Source organism: Momordica charantia, assembly GCF_013281855.1.
Source record: "Momordica charantia cultivar OHB3-1 chromosome 7 unlocalized genomic scaffold, Mcharantia_2.0 BLBB01000007.1, whole genome shotgun sequence".
Lineage (NCBI taxonomy): Eukaryota > Viridiplantae > Streptophyta > Magnoliopsida > Cucurbitales > Cucurbitaceae > Momordica > Momordica charantia.
The window spans coordinates 12,931,319-12,951,767 of NW_028275165.1; the positions used below are offsets into that span (position 1 = coordinate 12,931,319).

The following is a 20,449-nucleotide window of genomic DNA, read 5'->3' on the forward strand; positions in this document are numbered from 1 at the left end:
GGATAAGCAAGATGACTCTTTACCTCCGTATGAATCATGCCTTGAAGTCAAAATGACTAAAAGGTCTTTTACTAGAAAGGGCTATAGAGCCAAAGAACCCTTATAACTTGTACATTCGAATCTATGTGGTCCAATAAATGTTAAGGCAAGGGGAGGGTATGAATACTTCATCTATTTTATCTTTACCTAATGCAACACAAGTCTGAAGCTGTTGAAAAGTTCAAGGAGTACAAGACTGAGGTTGAGAATCAATTAGGTAAGACGATAAATACACTTCGATGAGATCGGGATGGAGAGTATATTGTTGGGTTTTTATGCCTAAATTCATGGTTTGTAAATGTAAAACAATATTTTCAATAAAGATGTTATTGAGCTTCCTTTTAGAATTACATTAACCAAAATCCAATAAACTAACATCCGAAGTTTTGTTATGTAACTGGAACAGTATATAATTGATATACATGGTATATTATTGATATACACGGTATATAACTGATATACATGGTACATAGTAGATATACAATCTGATCACATTCTCATAATAACCTAAATGGTCTATAGTATATGGATAAGGTTAGTTTCCTTATCTTGGTGACACTATATATACGGCTCACTTTGTAAAAGTAACAAATGACTCGATCCGAGTCATTCATGTGGAGACATACGAGTGAGGTATCCTATACAATGAGTTTGTATAAGACTGGACCACAAATTATTAATCTTTAATTGTAACACCGTTAACTAATTAGATTAATATTTCACAAGATGACCATGTAACTCGATCATAATCCTGAGTGAGTTATAGACTCCTGCATATGAAGAATTGTCCTTTAATTTTTATGGGTGAGAGTGGCCTGAGATGCCGACACAATATGCCTATCATTTTGGGGACGAGTCCGAGTTAGGAACTGGAAACATAACTTTGTAAGATGGAATTCACTCATTCCCGACTTTAGGGTAAGTAGATGAGTGTAGCCTTAAGTGTTGACTTCGGGACTTGAATAAGAGGCTCCACCCCCTCACTGGCCCGAGAGGGACTTTTTTTTAAATGGTCGGACCATAAATAGGTTATTCATTAGAGAATCAATGATACTTAAGGTGAAAGAGGTAACTCAGGGGTAAACTGTAACTTGACACAGATGTAGTTACGAACACTCTTGAATGATTGACGTACTATTAATGGTCAAAATCTGTGGACATAAAATATTCTAAAGTGAGAAGAGTGCAGCTGTAGGTCTTTAGTGGAGTGATCAATAGTTAACGAATGTTGATTAATATGGGAGTTTAATCAATTAATCTCGCATCGTTGGAGCTTCTGATTTATAGGTCCATTAAGTCCCCTTGCAAGCTCACAACGGGTAAAACGAGGATCAAGAATTTGAAAACATTTGAAAATGTTCAAATTTGATAAGGGAATGTGTATAGCTTATACTCGATTTATATAATGTATATGTTAATACGTTATATAATTAATTTTGAATAAATTAATATTTTATTGTTATGAGACAGTTATTTAAATAAGATCCGAATAAAATTTAATATAAATTTGATTCATATGAAAACTATAGGTTAAAATTAATGTGCAGGAGATACACATTAAAACTATAGGTTAGGTTAGGAGAGAAATATATGTTATTAATTAATTATTGTTTTTTATAATAATTAACTATTTAATTAAATTAAATATTAATTAATTATTATTAATTTAATTATTATCTCACCCTCATCCATTTTTGCAAGAGAGTTGGGGAGTGATGAGGTGGTTCGATAAAATTGGAGAATAATGGTTTTGCAATTGGGTCGTTGAAAATTTCTCTCCCTCTCTCACAATTCTTTGTAGTTCCCTCTTTCAAAGTTGGTTCCCACGAAACCAATTCTCGTCCAAAGGATAGTGAGGAAGATCTCTTGGTGGTATCAATTGGTTTGCATTGAAGAATAGTTCATCAAAGGTAACCACATTTTTCCCCTGTTTTTTCTTCTCTATGTTTTTTAATTCATATGATTCAAGCAACGCATTCACACGCTTCTGTTGACGATTCAATCCCTTCATGAAGAACTTACTTACACAAATGATTTACGGCCTGATAAAGAAGATTGGTTGAATGCCAAAATGTTGGTTTCTTTCTTGAAAGTTTTTTATAACTTTACTTTGAATATTTCAAAATTTTTGTATACCACCTCTAATTCGATAATCATCATATTAGCAAAGTTCATAATTGCTTACAAATTAATTGTACGAATAGTTGCAATGAAATGCTTTCTAAAATGGCAAAGTATGCAGGTAAATTTGATAAGTATTGAGGAAGTAGTCGGAAGATGAATTTATTATTGTATGTTGCTATTGTGTTGGATCCACGACATAAGTTGAAGTATTTGTCATATTGTTTCAAGAAGCTGGGGCCAGCTATGTCTAAGACAATGATAGATAAAGTGGAGCATGCTTTGAAACGTCTGTTGCATCGCTATAGTAGTTTTAGTTTGGCTTCTTCTAGTGGTACTACTATTCATAGTAAATCAACTATTTCTCCAAGTACCATTAGGTCCACCACTACTACTACTATTATTAATACCACTCAGACCAAGATATGGATATGGATTTTGATTTTGATTTTGATGAAGGTAAGAATTTAATACCAGAGTTCTCAACTGAAGAGACTGCATTCTTTAATAGTGAGTCAGAGATTGATGTATACTTGTTGGATGTTCTTGTTTTGATATAGGAGAATGTTAATTTCAACATACTTCGCTGGTGGAAGGATAATGGTCCTTGATTTCCGATACTCAACCAAATGAGTAGAAATATTTTGATAATTCCAATATCACTGTAGCATCTGAGTCGACTTTCAGTACTAGAGGATATGTAGTTGGTTGCTACCGTTCTTCATTGGCTCCCAAAAATAGTGGAGGCTATTATATGCACTCAAAGTTTGCTAAATTCTGACTTGATAAATCTTAAAGTTCAGCAACACTTTGAGGATATAATGTTTGGAGAACGTATTGATTCTATCTTTTTTTTTTCTCTCAATATTTTTTTTTCTTTTCCATCCCAACCATGCTCTCTACTTTTTTTTTCATCTTCTAATTTTATAGGATTCAGAGACATTATGGATGGAGAAAAGGGCTTTGATAAGCTTCCAGATTTTGCAAAGATGTCAATTCATTAATGGTTTTAGTTTGTTGAACTTTTGTTATGCTATAATACTATTATTGATGGTTTTATTTTGTATGTTTGCACTTTTCTATTTTGTATTTGGATTAAATATTTTTTATGTTTGGACCTATGTGTTTTATTTAAATTAAATCTACTATGTATTTTACATTTGGATAAGAACTAATATGTATTAGTATAGTATTAGCCTAGTATTTTGTTTGAATTTTTTTAGAATGTGTATTACTTTCCTACTTAATCATGATTATTGATTAGCCTAAAATATCTCGCAAATAATGAAAAGCACTATATAGAAGAAATTTTCCATGTAAATAGTAATGAAAATTGAAAAACATTATATAGTATATGGTATATACAAGATAATTTGATGACAAAAAAATGAAAAGGAATTAACATAATTAAAAAATGCATTTGAAAAAAAAAATCACTGTCGGTTTAATCGACAAACGGATCGATTGAATCAACCGATCGATTTGTCGGCGCACAATAGAAAAGACAAAACCGTTGGTTTCTAAATTTGGAAATTGACTGCGTCAGTTTCAGCAGTGGGGTCAACCAAGAACCGACCCCGACCGATTGATGATCAGCCCTACTCTCCACCTCTATCTGATCTCACTATCTTAATTTATTTACCACATTGTTGCTCTACTTCAACCTTAAATATCTGAAAGGCATCTAAAGCTTCATCTTAAAATGAAGTAAATATAGATACATATATCATGAGTAATCATCTACATAAAGGTCGTGAAATATTTTGGACGGCATGCCTCCATGTCAGGACAACAAATATTTGTATGTATGATTTCTACCAAATCACCACTCCTCTTTACACCCGTTTTAGACTTATTGGTTTGCTTTTTCTTTACGCAGTCCGCACAAGTCTTAAAATCAAGTCTAAAAATCAGTAAAATGTAGAGCATTAAGTATCTTTTCATTTACCAATTTTTCAATTCTTAAAATGGAGATATGATGTAGTCTCCGATGCCATAATAATGTGGAATTTTCACTAGTAACATATCGTTTCAATTAGGGGTGTCCATTTCTCTTACAGGGACTGGGCCTCGTAGAGATCCCTTTGAACGAGACGGGGAATGCCCGTTTAGGCTCCCAAGGGTACGGATGAGGGAACATTTTTTCCCATCACTTAAATGGGGATGGATACAATATTTTTTGTTTTATCTGTATACTATGGTATGGTTTGACTAATTATTTTAATTATATATTTAATAAATATGTTACTATGCATTAAATAACCTTAATTAAAAAAAATGTTGTTTGCTCTTTTATTTTTCTCTGTTAAAATTATGCTTATCATGGTCTAAATTGACGAACTTACCTACGTATTAGTAAATTCAGTCAAAACTTTTTTTTATTTTTATGTTGTAGGTGACAATGTCTTTATTAGAAAATAATATTGGTTGAATAGGTATACTTATTTCAATAGATAGTGATGACAATGGTGAACAATGTTCTAAACATAAATTAACATCTATATTTTGGAATCATTACAAAAGACAAAAAAATCAATGATAGTATGAAAGCGACATGTAATTACTATGGGAAAAAGTTAAGAGGAAAATTAAAAATGGGACAAAGCTTTTACATGACTATTTTAAAATATATCCTTTAAGAAAACAAAGAGACATTAAAAAATCATATGAGGCTAACCAAAACTAATGATGGAAAGATTGAGATTAATATTGCAGGCAATTTTAACAATAAAACTTCTAGGAGAGACCTTGCTTGTGTTGGGTTTTGTGCCATATAAACTCGTGCTTTGTAATTTAAACAATTTACTTAGTGAATCAAATAATGGTTATTTTGAATTTCATTATTTTTTAAACTTTCATTACTCAAATCCAATAAATGAACATCCAAGGTGATTTAATGTAATTTGAACAGTATGTGGTTGACATACGGGTGGATGATGTTCAGGTAATAACCGAAAGGGTCTATAGTATATAGATAAGGTTGAGCGTCTTATCTTGGTGACACTATGTATACAACCCACTTTGTATTAGATACAAACGGTATGATCCCAATCGTTCATGTGGAGACATGCGAGTGGGAGTATCCTATACAATTAGTTTGTATAAGATCAGATCGTGAAACAATAAATCTCTCTTTGTAACATCGTTGAATGAAAAGATTAGTATTTCATAGGATGATCACATGTAACTCGATCTCAATACTGAGCGAATTGTGGACCCGTTACCTATGAGGTATCGTCCTTTAATTTGTATGGGTGAGAGTAGCCCGAGTCGTCGACTCAATAAACATACCATTTTGACAATGAGATCGAGGGGGAGCTGGGAACATAGCTACGCAGGATGGAATTTACTCTTTCCTGACTTTAGGGTAAGTAGATGAGTTGTTCCCTTAAGTGTTGACTCCAGGTCTTGAACAAGGGGCCCCACCCTCTCACTGGCCCGAGAGAGACTTCGTTTTATGGTAGGACGATAAACAGATTGTTCATTAGAGGGTCAGTGGTACTTAAGGAGCAAGAGGTAATTACAGGGGTAAAACGGTAACTTGACCCAACTGTAATTACGAATGACTCGTGAAGGATCGACTTACTTGTAATAGCAATATTTATAGATGCAATACGTTCTACAGTGCATAAGAGTGCAAGTATGGGTCTTTAGTGGAGTGTCTCATAGTTAATGAATGTTGATTAATGTAATTAATGAGTTTATTTAATTACTCTCGGATTGTTGAAGCTTATAATCTGTAGGTTCATTAGGTCCCTGCTAGCTCACAACGGGTAAAACAAGGATAAAGTTTTTTTGAAAGAATTTGAAGTGGTTAAATGAGGGAATGTTGATTAATTGTATAAGATACGATTAATACAATATAATGTAAATAGATACTTCACCATACAAAATTGATTTTGAATCATAATTAAACTATATAATATGAATTAGATTCCTATTAAAACTATAGATTAAATTTAATGTGAAAGAGATTTAAATTAAAACTAAAGGAGTGAGATGCGCATTTGAATAAAGTTCTAATTAAATATATGATATTTAAATAAAACAAAAACATAACTAATTAGTTAAATAATTCAATTATGTTTATTATTTAGTTTAATGAAATTAGTTTAATTTACTAAATAACTCACATCCTTGCATAAGGCAAGAAACTGGGATTATGGTGAGGTGGGGAGTTAACTTGCTCCCTACTTCTCACTATTCTTTGAACTCAAAGAGTTGGTACAAATTTCCACATTCTCCCTCAAATTAGCTCTCTCACTCAAATAAAAAAATTCCTTCACTTTCAAAAGACGGTTCCCACAAACCGGTCATTGCGAAGAGAATATTAGGGAATGTTTTTCGGTAGCGTTGGTGCTATTATTGAAGAATGGTCTTCAAAATAGGTTCTCCTTCTTTGCGTCGTTGCTTATTTCTTTTCTTTGTAGTTTTTCCTAAAACAAAATCGAGTACAAACGTTCAGATGCTTCCACTGCAGGATTTGATCCCTTCAGCTTGTATGATAATTTTACATAAAATTCCAATTAACATGGTTAAACACAAAGGATTTAGAAAATTTATGAGTGGTGTTCAACCTATGATTAAAATTGTCTCGAGACAATTAGGAGAGATAGTTTATAAATTTATGAAGAAGAGAGATTTAGTTTATAAATTTACGAAGAAGAGAGATTTAGTTTATAAATTTATGAAGAAGAGAGATTCAAGACAATGATATTGTTGCAAAACACTCAAGATAGAGTTGTCGTTACTATCGACCTGTGGACTACTAATAACCAGAAGAAGAGGTATATGACAATTACTGCACATTTCATTGATAAATCTTGAGTCTTGCTGAGCAGAATTCTTAAGCAATTTAAATTTTCTACACATTTTTTTTTATTACAATTTGTTTAACATATGAGTTAAATTTTAACCTACCATTTAATACTAGGTTTGTATATGTGCCAGATCCAAACACTGGAGAATTACTTTTTGATGAATTGATGGAGTATTTACTAGATTGGAATATAGATCATAGATTATCTACTTTAATGGTAGATAATTGTTCGGTGGATGATGCAATGGTTGGTATTCTATTAGAGAAGTTAGAGTTAAAGGACATTGATGTTACATGGAAGTTTGTTTCACGTATGTTGCTGTGCAAATATTTTAAATTTAATAGTGAAGGAGGGATTGATGGTAATTAGTGATGGTATAGAAATAATTAGAATTATTGTTGCATTTTGGACTTAAACACCAAAGAGGGTGGAAAATTTTGAAAAAATTGTTTGTCAATTACAAATTTCATGGACTAAAAAGCTTGTTCTTGGTTGATAACTAGATGGAATTCTACATTTTTTATACTCAAAACTGCTTTGACATACAAAATGATTTTTACTCGTCTGAAACAACGTGAAACTCAATACAGATGTCTCCCTTCAGAAAATGATCGGATTTTTGCAATAGAAATGTGTGATAGGTTGGAAGTCTTTTTCAATATGACTTAGTTATTTTCTGGGACAATGTATCCAATTTCCAATATGTTCTTCCTATAAATTTGTAATATTAGGTTGGAGCTTTCGAAGTGGCTTAACTTTGATACTGAAGAGATAAAAGTGATGGCACCGAAAATGATTGTTAAGTTCGAAAAATACTGGAGTATGATTCATGGTGTCTTGACAGTAGCAACAGTTTTGGATCTTAGATTAAAGATGAGATTGATTGGATTTTATTTTCCTCGAGCATAATATTCAAATGAAATTCAACATGTTCTAGACATGTGCAATGATTTAGTGAGGTATTATAAGTAAACTTCAAATATGGCTGGACAATCTTCAAGTTCTACGATGACTTCTTTGGCCCTCAAGGAGAGATGTGAGTAATTGTGATGTTCAAAAGAAAGATTGATTTCTCAAGTTTGATGAGTATGTCTGTAATGTTGCAAATACTGACAATGTCAAACCAGTTCTAGATCTTTATTTAGAGGAAAAGTTTTTTGCCACTATCTGATGACTTTGAGATTTTGGCTTAGTTGAAGTTAAATGAGGTAAAGTATTCTATTTAGTATCAAATTGCTAAAGATATTTTAGTTGTCCCTATCATTATTGTTGCTTTCGAGTCTGCATTTAGTATTAATGGTGGTAGATATGTAAGTCCACATCATTGTATACTATGCTAACTTTACTAGAGGCTTTAGTGTGCACTTAGAATTTGCTATGGGCGAAAGGTATGAGCAAATATTTACAAAATGTTGCTATCTACTTTTTAATATATTAAAATGTCTTATTTAATATTTATTATTTTGTTATATTTGTACTTGTTTTAAATAGAACCTCCGACAAAAATGAGGTAGGAAATATTTTGGAGGATTAGGGATCAAATGATGAGGTAAATGATAACATGTATTTTAATTAACTTTTGCTTTTTATTTATGATAAGTTGATAACATGTATCTCTTTTTTATTTCTTCAAGAATAGTGTATTATGAATTGAAGGAGGAAATTGAAGATCCTATTATGACATCTAGTTTTAGTTTATATATTTATGAATCATTTATGATTTTGTATTTGGAATTTATTGTTTTGTAGACTTATAGTGATATGTTTACATTTTATATGGATAATTAGACTAAAACGAAATATTATGTTTTTTTTTTTGTTATATGTTTTAAGAATTTTTCGAGAAATAAACAATGTAAATGAATTTCCATCTTAGGGGAGTAAGCCATTAATTAGAATTTTATTGAAAAAAATATTTTAAAAGTGAAATTAATTAAATAATAAAAAAATTAAATAAAGGATGATTCCCTACGAGACCCCGATCCCCGGGAATTCCCCACGAGGAATCCTCGCCCAGATTCCCACGAAATTTCGTGGGGATGGGGCCATCCCCGCCCCGCTTCATGAACATCCCTAATTTCAATCGAGCAGTAACATTTAAGGAGTTATGAGTGAATATTGATTTGTAATTCAATTGAATAAAGACTATCAAACAATGTAACAAAACCAACAAATGATTCATTTATGTATGTGAATCCATTATTTGAAAAATAAAATTCATAACAACTAGTATAAGTCTTGAAATTGAAACTAGATTCCTACTGAAAACAAGGAACATAAAAGGTCTTATCTAAAAGCAAAACATAATCCCTAGTCAGCACGAAACTGTACGAATCAACTAGCTCAACATGTGATCTTGATCTTCCTCCTGAACGAATATACTGCTCACGTTTCATTGGCTTGTGCAGTTTTTCCATACCCATCAAGGTATTAGAAACATGAATTGTAGATCTAGAGTCAATCCACCATGTGTTATTTCCAACATCAGTTAAGTTAGATTCATAGCATACAAATGAGAATTGATTACCTTTCTTCTCAAACCATGATTATTTGAACTTTGGGCACTCTTTCTTCATTTGTCCTTTTTTTTTTTTTTTTTTCGCAAAAGAAGCATTTTTCCTCATCTTATCCGTGAAAGTCAAATTTAGAATTTCTTGCCCCTCCTCCACAGCTATCTACCTTCTTCTTGTGCACACATGGTCAATAGTTCATTAATTGACCATTTATCTCTGTGTGTTACTAGAAATTTTAAAGGAACAATATTGGAAAGGTAGGGAGCACGGAATGAAGTCAATCAAAAAGGCATCAAACATGGTGACTTCCAGATTCTTTAGTTAGGCTGCAATATCCTTCATTCGCATGATCTGGTCACGCACTCCTCCAATTCCATTGAACTTCATGGATGGAAATTGCATGATGAGGGTACTTACTTGTGCCTTATATGGAGTGACAAATTGTTCGTCTATTGCTTTCAGCAAGAGGTGAACCTTGTCGTATTGCTCAAGTGAACCCCTAATCCCAGCAGATACTATTAACATAACGTAAAGATGGTTAGATCACTCCCACTGTTTGAGCCCGAAATTGACCGAGCTCGGATACGATTTAGATCGGAATGCTCAGGACGAACTATGGCCAGTGGTCCCACTCCTTCTCTGAACCCTTCTTGAGACCTGCAAAACAAAGTTAGCACTCCGACGAGCAAGTTAGTCCTAGTCCGAGCTAACCTGCCGAGTCTACTTAGGATTGCGTACCTTGCATATAAGGCAAGGGTTTCTATTTATAGCAACTGGGCCCGACAGGGATTCTGACACACCCTAAAATCGCGGCGTGTTGTCGGGTACGGAAGAGACATTGTTACGGACTTCATATTAGCTCAGCTCGGCATTATAGGTCCTACCTTGACTGCTGACCTGAGTATTTTGGAGTCGACTTCTCCATCTCGCCTGCGTGTTTGACCAGTTCACTTTTTCGATCATGACACGTGGCAGGCTAGGATTCGCCTCCAACATTGGCCCCCACTTCGGCGGGGCGGAGGTCGGCTCGGCGAAGTCCTCCGAGCTAACTGGAGGCGGGTCGAATCCACGCATACATGTGTGACGTCATGGATGTCGTCAGCCCTAGCTTCTGCTTCGGGAACCCAAACGTCGTCATGGGGATCGCCTGGCGTGTACAAATCCTGTCCGTTGATCCTTCCTTGATCGGACGGCTCCCGCGCTCCCAGGCTGTCCTATAAAAGGCGGGGTTCTTCGTTTGCACTTTTTACTTTTCACTTTTTCACTCTCGAGTCTTCGTGTACCTCGGCCGTTGCCAAAGTCAGGTATTCTCTCCTTCTTCTTTTAGGTAGTTCTTTAAACTTCTCCCTTAGGTCTGACCATGAGTAGCTCGTCTAGCGAGTCATCCTCCGGGCCGTCTAGCTCGTCCAGTACGGATAATGTCGTAGGGGACCTCAACCCAACCTTTACCTCGGGGAGGCCTCACGTCGGGGATAGCTCGGCGAACCCCCAACATGGCATCCACCTCAGGAAACCCTAACCCTGGCTCGGTGGTTGAGCTACCTCCCTCAACCTGCTCGGTAGGTAGGTTAGCCGAGCTTCGCAAAACTTACCTCATCCCCAACTCCATAGAGCTTAGGGTGCCCAACGTCGGCGAACATCTGGATGACCCTCCCCCGGGCTTCGTCAGTTTCTATCCCCAGATGTTCCATAGGGGGGTTAGGCTTCCTCTTCACCCCTTTATTCAAAGATTCCTTAGCGCCGTTAATCTCGCTCCAGCTCAGCTCTCCCCTAACGGGTGGTCTACCGTGCTCGGAGCCTACGTCCTGTAGTGGGTCCTCCGAGAGGAGGATGAGGATAGGCTCACAGTGGACCAGCTCTTAGCGACCCACACCGTCAAAGCTTCCAACGAGGGAGAGGGTCGGTACTACCTCTCAGCTCGGCGGAACGTAGGTCAGTTGATTAGGAACCCCTCCTCCAACAAGAACTGGAAGGAGTGCTGGTTCTTCGTCTCTAGCGAGTGGCTTATGAGGGACGGAGAGGGTGAGCCGACCTGCCAAGTCCCAGTTGAGTTCGGAGACGTAGGTGAGTGTCTTAGGTGCAAGCTGGGGTCGGTTTTTTTTTTTGTCTTAACTTCGACGCCTTCGTTTCTGACGTGGTTCTGTTTTGCAGCTCAACCGTCCCCCGTTCCGAGGATCAGCAACAAGTCTTGGGAGATCATCAGGCGAGCTCAAGGTCGGAGATTGAAGTACGCGCTGTGGGGTGAAGCACTCGTCTCAAACTCCCACCTCTTCTCCAGCGGCCTCAGTTCTCGCAATCAACCGGACGAGTTCAAGAAGCTCCCCAAACCTCGGCAACGCAGCTCACAGAAGCGGAAAGCCCCTGAAGGTAACTTCCTCTCAATACCTTTTAGCTCGTTAGTTTACTGACCTCATCCCTTTTCAGAGATGGCCTCAAAATTCCTCGCGCTTAGCAGCACGAAGCGTCAGTGAGCTTCGGCCTCGTCTGCTCCGCCAGCGCCTCCTCAGGCTCGTCATCGTACGAGCAGTGCCGACGTCCCGGCCCCTGGGATGGCGAACTTGGCCAAACTTCAGGCCCTTCAGGCTCAGCCGCTGCAGACCGTCGTTGGTGGCGAGGAGTCGACTACTCCACTGCAGCGAAGGAAGAGAGTGAGAGGGACACTTCCCTCCGAGGAGGTTAACTCCAGATCTCCGCCTCCCCCCATCGTGGTGGACTCGGAGGACGGGTCGCAACCGGGTCGGCGGCAATGCGACGAGCTTCCTCTGCCGTTCAAGCTCGCTTTCTCTCGCCTGAGCATTCACGAGGCGGCAACGAAGGTGAGATCCTCCAGCTCCCACCGTGTGGAGCGAGTCGTTCAGGCGCCCGAGGACCCTGTGGAGGCGGTGAAAAAGACCATAACTCTCGCCGTAGAGGTAAGCTCGTGCCTACCCTTCCTTCCTTCTTTTTCCTTTATCTCTATTTATTTCCTTTTTATCTAACCTCGGACCTAAACAGTTGCATTACCACGCCTGCCTCTCGGCGTCGATGATGAGCCTAGAGCTCGGCGGACGGGACCTGAAGGAGGAGAAGACAAACGCCTCCTACGAGCGACGGATTGCCGAGCTCGAGGCCGAGGTTGTCCAAGCTCGAGCTTAGAAGGAAGCTGAGGCTGACAGGTCGCAAGCCCTAATAGCCCAAGCTCGCACTGACCTGGAGAACGCTCGGGGTCGAGCCGAGGCTGCGAAGAAGCGCTGGAACGAGGCTCGGCAGAACTTGGCGAGCTGGGCCTACTTGGAGAAGAGAATTAAAGAATTCTCCGAGTTCGACAACTTAGCTCGCGATATGGCAAACAGCTTCTACTACGCCATCAACAGGCTCGACACTGCCTGCTCGGAGGACGCCATCACCGCCGTCAACAAGAATACGAGTCCATCTCGGTGGAGCGACCTGCTGAGGCCGATAAAGAGGCTGAGGTTGCTGGTGCCGAGGCGGGGTCCAGCAAGCCCGTCGACCCTCCCCAAGAGTAGATCGTCTCGGCCTTCTGTGTTGCTTCTCGCTTTTCCTCTCTCTTTTTTTTATAAATCAAATCTGTACTGAGCCGAGGCATATATACCTCGATCAAATCTGTACTCTCCATTAAACTTTAGTTTAAATGAAATGACGTTGTTTTGCTTAGATCCGAGTTGTTCTCTCCGAGGTCCCTATTCTTAGAGAAATTTAATTAAACTCAAACTTCAATTTTAGTCAATTTTAGTTTTGGCCTCGTTGTCTGAGTTTCTCAAGTCTTAGTAATTTCTTACTTACACAACGGCTTACGAGCCAAACACTTCAGCTCGGCGGGTGTGCATTTGGGATAACCAGGTCCCTACGAGTTGACCATTGCTTCGCGCGTTTGTATTATTGTAGGTCGTTTAGCATAGGTCATACCACGTAGTCTTCCTTGGCCCCCATTTGACGTAGCTCGGTAGTAGTAGGCGACGTTAACGGATAAAGTCAAATTTTGCACGTCATTGGAGATCAGCTTTCATTAATGTATGAAATTTTACACGTCGGATTACACACATTTAACTGATAATAAACTCGCAAATGCTCGGCATTCCATGGGTGAGGGAGTTGTCTCCCGTTTAGGTCGGACAGCAAATACGCTCCAGGTCGGAGTATTTTTAAGACTCTGTACGGGCCTTCCCAATTCAGCTCGAGTGCTCCGACATGTGGCATTACCTTCTTGAGGACGAGGTCGCCAGGCTTGAACGTTCTGACTTTTACTCTGGCGTTGTAATACCGAGCCATACGGTTCTGATATTCTGCTAGCCGAAGCTGGGAGTGAGATCTTTTCTCCTCGAGGAGGTCAAGATTCACGAGTAGGGCTTCACTGTTGGCTTGCTCATCGAAATTCTCAACTCGGGGCGTTGGCATGCCGACTTCTGCAGGGACAACAGCATCCGACCCGAAGGCTAGGCCGTATGGCGTCTGCGGGGTGTAGTTCGGTAAGACCACAATACCTCTGGTAACTCTTCTGCCCACCGACCTTTCAGAGACTCCAGCCTCGTCTTCAGACCACGCTTGATGATCTTGTTGATGGCTTCAACTTGCCCATTAGACTGCGGATGGGCAGGCGACGAGCTGAGGTGACGTATGCCGAGCTGTTGACGTATAGCGTTCGGTATATTGAACCGACATATTATGCTCTTCCATACAAAGCTGACGACCTTTACCTCGATAAAAGACGCCAGAGGTTCCGCTTCCACCCATTTGGTGAAGTAATCTACAGCTACTATGGCGAACTTCAACTGCCCCTTCCCCATGGGTAGTGGGCCGATCAGATCTATCCCCCACTGAGCGAAAGGCCAAGGGCTTGAAATCAGCGTCAGCATCTCCGGAGGTTGTCTCAAAATGCTCGCGAAGCGTTGACATTTGTCACATGTTTTGGCGAACTCCTTGGTGTCGCGCTCAATCGTCAGCCAGTAGTAGCCCTGGCGGACGACCTTCGCGGCCATGGACTTCGCTCCTCCATGGTTTCCGCAAACCCCTTCATGAATCTCGCGCATGACATACCTCGCCTCTTCTGGGTCGAGGCACCGCAGTAATGGTAGGGAATATCCCCTTTTGAAAAGCTTGCCTTCTTGCATCAAGTAGTGGGCAGCTTGGCGTCGGAGCTTTCTGGCCTGGCTCGAATCGGCGGGGACTGAGCCATTGACCAGGAAGTCCTTAATTGGGTCCATCCATGTAGGCTGAGCTGACGTGATCTCCATTATCTCAGGCTGGTCGACGGACGATTCAATAAGTATTTCAACTGGAACCGTTCTTGGTAGATCGGTCTCGTATGTCGAGGCCAGGCGAGCCAGTGCGTCGGCGTTGGAGTTTTCGGACCTCGGCACCTGTCGAATCACATAGTCCTCAAACTGGGCGAGGAGCCCTCGGGCTTTGGCCAGATACCTCTCCATACGAGCTTCCTTTACTTGGTATTCCTCGGTAACCTGATTGACGATCAGCTGGGAATCGCTGAGAATCAAGAGTCGCTTTACGCCCATCCCCCTGGCGACCTTCAGTCCATTTATCAGTGCCTCGTACTCGGCTTCGTTGTTGGAAGCTCGGAAGTTAAACCGGAGTGCGTACTCAAACCGAAGGCTACCGGGGCCGAGGAGCAGCATGTCTGCGCCACAACCTCTCTCATTAGACGAACCATCCACATAGAGTGTCCACTGGTCACGGACATCGCCCCCTGGCCTGGGTGGGGTCAGCTCGGCAACAAAGTCCGCGGCGACCTGACCTTTCAACTCTGTTCTCGGCTCGAAGGCGATGTCATGCTCACTGAGCTCTAGGGCCCACTTCATCAGTCGGCCCGACGTCTCGGGCTTGTAGAAAATCTGCCTCAAGGGGAAGTTTGTCAAAACGATTATCTTGTGCGCCTGGAAGTACGGTCGTAGACGTCGTGCCGAGGTCACCAAGGCCAGGGCCAGCTTTTCGACACAGGGGTATCGAGCCTCGGCCTCGGTCAACGATTTGCTCGGTCAACGATCTGCCTCCCTGACTAGTACTGAGCTCACTGCATTTTCTGACACTGCTAGGTACAAGTAGAGTACATCGTCAGGCAGCGGCTTTGACAACAAGGGAGCTGAGCTGAGGTACTGCTTCAACTGCCGAAGTGCAGCTTTGCAATCGTCGGTCCACTTGAACCGACCCTTTTTCCTTAGAACATGGAAGAAAGGGTGGCACTTGTCAGTGGAGCGAGATACAAAGAGATTCAAGGCTGCCAACCGACCATTCAACCTCTGTAGCTACTTAATATTTTTCGGTGCCTCCATCTCGAGGACTGCTTTTATTTTGTCTGGATTTACTTCAATTCCGCGCTCGTGGACCATGAACCCGAGGAACTTTCCTGACGAGACCCCAAAGGCGTACTTGCTCGGGTTGAGCTTCATCTGATACTTTCGAAGCACGCCGAAGGCCTCTGCCAGGTCGGCTAAATGGGAGCTCGTCTGCTTACTTTTTACCAACATGTCGTCTACATATACCTCCATGTTGCGTCCAATCTGCTTGGCGAACATCATGTTGACCATGCGCTGGTAGGTCGCCCCGGCATTCTTCAGACCGAAGGGCATGACGTTGTAGCAATACAGCCCTTGGTCGGAAACAAAGGCGGTATGCTCTTGGTCAGGCACATGCATCCGAATCTGATTGTACCCGGAGTAGGCATCCATGAAGGAGAGGAGTTCATGTCCTGCTGTTGCGTCGACGAGCTAATCTATCCGAGGCAGGGGGAAACTGTCTTTCGGACATGCCTTATTGAGGCTCGTGAAGTCAATGCAGACGTGCCATTTGCCGTTGGACTTTTTAACTAAAACTACGTTAGACAACCACGCGGGGTAATGAACCTCTCTTATGAATTTAGCTCGCAGCAACTGCTCGACTTCTTTACAAATTACATTACTTTGCTCGGCGTCGACAGGCCGACGCTTTTGCCTCACAGGCCTATAACTAGAATCTACATTAAGTCTATGCACCATTATACTTGGGTCTATGCCCGGCATGTCGTCATGAGACCATGCAAACACATCAGAATTTGCCTTCAGAAAACCGACGAGCTCCTCTTTCACCTCGGCCCCCAGTTTGCTGCCGATGCTGACCTGCTTTTCTGGCCCCAGTAGGGGGACAAGCTCCAGTTCTTCAGCTGGGGTGCCACGGCTCGGCTCTGGCTCCTCGGCATATGGCTTGGGCGCGCTCGTGACCACCACACAAGTGGTTGTTCCCTTCATCGCAGCGGCGTAGCATTTTCTGGACGTCTTTTGCTCACCCCGGACTGTCGCAACTCCGGCCGAGGTGGGATACTTCAAGACCTGGTGGTAAGTAGATGGGACTACCCTGAGATCATGAATCAAGGGCCAACCAATTATGGCGTTGTACACGGAGCTTCGATCTATCACAACAAATTCTGCGACTTTAGTTACTTGTTGATCTCCCTCGCCGATGGTAACAGGGAGCGAGACACATCCTTCCGCGCTAACTGACTCCCCTGCAAAACCGACCAAAGGCGTCGGGCTGAGCTTCAAGTGCTTCCTCTCCCACCCTAGGGCCGTGTAGGTCGAGAACGATAAGATGTTGGCCGACACTCCACCGTCGATAAGAACTCTTCTCACCTTCACGTGATCTATGAGTGGGGCGATTACTAGGGCGTCATTATGGGGCATGTGCACTCCTTCGCCGTCTTGGTCGTTGAATAAGATCGGCATCACAGGCTCCTTGGGGTTCCCGAGCCAGAGCTTTTCTCTTCTGCCCCGACTGTCCCCCACTCGGGCCCCCATGGATGGTATTTATAACGGCGGGACGATCTTCCTTCCGTCTCGGCAGGGGCGATTTCTCTCGCTTGTCCTCCTGAACTGACCCCTCTGGCTCCGCCCTTTCACGCCTGCCGACGTATTTTTTCAGGTAACCCCTCGGATCAGATCCTCGACCTGCTCCTTCAAGTGGAAACAGCGTGAGGTGTCGTGGCCATGATCCTTGTGGAATCGGCAGTAGAGCCGCTTGTCTCTTTTCCCTCGAGGTCGGCGGAGCTTTTCTGGGGCTGCGAAAAGCGCCTCCAGGTCGGTGTCTTCGGCCGCCGCGTAGATCTCAGCAATTGAGGCATTCAACGGAGTGAACTTGTCGAACTTCGGCCCTCGACGGTCTGAAGAGGCTTTCTCGTCTCGACGGCCTCTATTCTTACTGTCGTCGGCCTGCCGAGACGAGCTCCAACCATCGCTACGCGGCTTCTTGGGAGGAGGGGACCTTTGGTCTCGATCTTTACCACGGTTGCTCCGCCGAGCTCCATTGGCCTTCCACAATTCTAAGCCGTCGATGTACTGGCGAGCCCTAGCGAGCATCTCATTCAGGGAGGCTGGCGGTCGACTTCCGAACTCTATCGTCAAGTTCCTGTCGTTCAAACCCGTGGTGAAGTACATCATGGCGATGTCATCAGTGCAACTTACCACTTTGACATGCTCGTCCATGAACCGAGCGATGTACTCCGTTAAGGATTCATTGTCTCGTTGCTTCACAGTTTCGAGGTGAGAGGGTGGCAACTTCAGCAACTGCCGAGCTGAGAACTGGTTGATGAACAACCTTCTCAGCTGTTGATAACTGTCGATGGATCGTGGCTTCAACTGTCGGTACCACAATCTTGCTGAGCCTTCCAAGGCTATTTGAAATGCTCGGCACTTCATGGCGTCGCTCGCGGCCAGGAAATCCATCTTCCCCTCGAACACCTCTACGTAGGAGATCGGATCTCCAGACCCGTCGTAAGAACTCATGACCGGAGCCTTGAACCTCGGTGGAATAGGTGTGTCCAGGATCGCTTGGGAGAAAGGCGGTTCCTCTTGCTCGGCCACGCGATGCGGGTCTACAGGCCTGCACCGCCGCGTAAGATCTTCTATCTCCTTCTGAAACTGATCCCGGAGGTGGTCTACTTCAGACCGAAACGAATGGTCAGCGTGGGAGGACCTCTCTTGAACGTCGACCACTGGGCTTTCCTCCTCATCGTCAACCAAATACTACTGATCTTCGGGTGCCACTACTCGTTGCCTCGGCGTCTCGGCACCTCAGCCCTGATGGGCGTTGGAGTTATCGAAAGATGCCAAGGGAGTCCGGATTGGTCGGATCCTCAGGCGCCGGCCCTCGACCCGATCGTCCTGCCGAGGGTGGTCGTGAATCTGTGCTCCCAGGGCACTGCCTGTCCTCACTCGTTGCGGCTTTCGCGAGGGTGCTCCAGCTCGGGCCTCCCTGCGGGGTCGGAATTGATACTCCGTTCTTTGGGTAGGATGCATCGGCCCTTTTCCTCGAATGGGATCCTTGGAGACGGAAGAGCTAGACACCTCGCTGCCTCTCTCGACCGCCTCAAGCCTTACTTTGACTTCCTTGAGCTCGGCGATCATGTCAGCTACCATGACGGGGTCCATGCCTGCATCAGCACTTGCCCCGGAACGTGCACCTGTGTTTCCCAACCGCGGAGGCGAGGTGCGCGGGGCGGCAACCCGTTTCTCTGAGGTTGCAGTGGCGGGAACTGATCTGAGGCGAGGTGGAAGTCCCGGACTGCTACTGGATCGGATGTGGCCGCCGACCTCCATTCTCCTTGACCGCCCCCGCGTGGGGCCGTTGTTTTACGACGGTAGTTCCTGCCACCTGAGAATACGTGAGTCGAGGATGGGCTCGGGAAGTGACAGCATACCTCATCGGAGAGCGTATAGGCGAAAGTTGAGATCGTGACTGCTGGGAGCGGGTTTGGGCCATTGGCTCAGATTGCAAAAGGTGAGGCTGACTTCTAGATATGTCGTCCCCACAGACAGCGCCAGATGTTTGAGCCCGAAATTGATCGAGCTCGGATACGATTTAGATCGGAATGCTCAGGACGAACTATGGCCAGCGGTCCCACTCCTTCTCTGAACTCTTCTTGAGACCTGCAAAACAAAGTTAGCACTCTGACGAGCAAGTTAGTCCTAGTCCGAGCTAACCTGCCGAGTCTACTTAGGATTGTACCTTGCATTTAAGGCAAGGGTTTCTATTTATAGAAACTGGGCCCGACAGGGATTCTGACACACCCTAAAATCGCGGCGTGTTGTCGGGTACGGAAGAGACATTGTTACGGACTTCGTATTAGCTCAGATCGGCATTATAGGTCCTACCTTGACTGCTGACCTGAGTATTTTGGAGTCGACTTCTTCATTTCGCCCGCGTGTTTGACCAGCTCACTTTTTCGATCATGACACGTGGCAGGTCAGGATTCGCCTCCAACACCCACTTTTCATTAAGATCAACCTGCTATAGGGTACTAAGTTTAATGATTTTAGGGGGCTCATCTTTCCTTGTGGCATTGTCGAAATCCATCCATCCAAATGAAGAATAATTTTCTCCTTCCAGACCTTGTAATTTTCCCCTTTGAGTTCAAGAACATCACATTTTATATCAGTAAAAGTAGCAGGTTGACTAACTGCAATGTATCAAATAGACATGCTCATTAAATTTGTTTTGAGATTAGCATATACATAAATATCGTGTTTTCCAAATGTAAATCATGCTTCAATTATGCAGTTATGATTCTAATTGAATTATATTCATGTTATCGTGATATGACTGTCAAAACTATGTTCTCTCTCCTAATATCCTCTGGGTTCATGAGGAGATATATGATATCTCATTCTAATTAACCATACAACAATCATAAACTTTTTGTAGGTAGATTTTATAAATTCTGTATGATTAACTACAATTAATTATGTGATAATTAATTCAAGAAAACTTTAACAATAAATTTTAATTAATCAAAGATGTCGTGGCTACTCATTAATTAATCAAAATTGTCTTAATCACGTAAATTAACCAATCTTCAATTCGTAAGAGAAACATATACATATGTTGAAGTTAGACACATGCACATGTTATTACCAAAGGTGAAGGAAAAACTATTTACTTAATGGATGGTTTTAAAGAATTTCTAATAAAACTTGA

At 42.4% G+C, this 20,449-nt stretch overlaps 2 protein-coding genes and 1 pseudogene across 2 annotated transcripts; all 3 read right to left on the reverse strand.

Moving 5' to 3' along the window:
* Positions 1-9,238: 9,238 nt before the first annotated feature.
* LOC148210395 (uncharacterized) lies at positions 9,239-10,021 on the reverse strand (annotated as a pseudogene).
* Positions 10,022-16,212: 6,191 nt separating this feature from the next.
* Positions 16,213-17,274, reverse strand: LOC148210396 (uncharacterized). The gene has a single exon (XM_088126307.1). It carries the CDS (start codon positions 17,272-17,274, stop codon positions 16,213-16,215), a length of 1,062 nt encoding a protein of 353 aa, XP_087982433.1.
* A 120-nt stretch (positions 17,275-17,394) lies between these two features.
* Positions 17,395-18,258, reverse strand: LOC148210397 (uncharacterized). Its single transcript, XM_088126308.1, has one exon. The coding sequence runs from the start codon at positions 18,256-18,258 to the stop codon at positions 17,395-17,397; it is 864 nt and encodes a 287-aa protein (XP_087982434.1).
* Between the last annotated feature and the right edge of the window lie 2,191 nt (positions 18,259-20,449).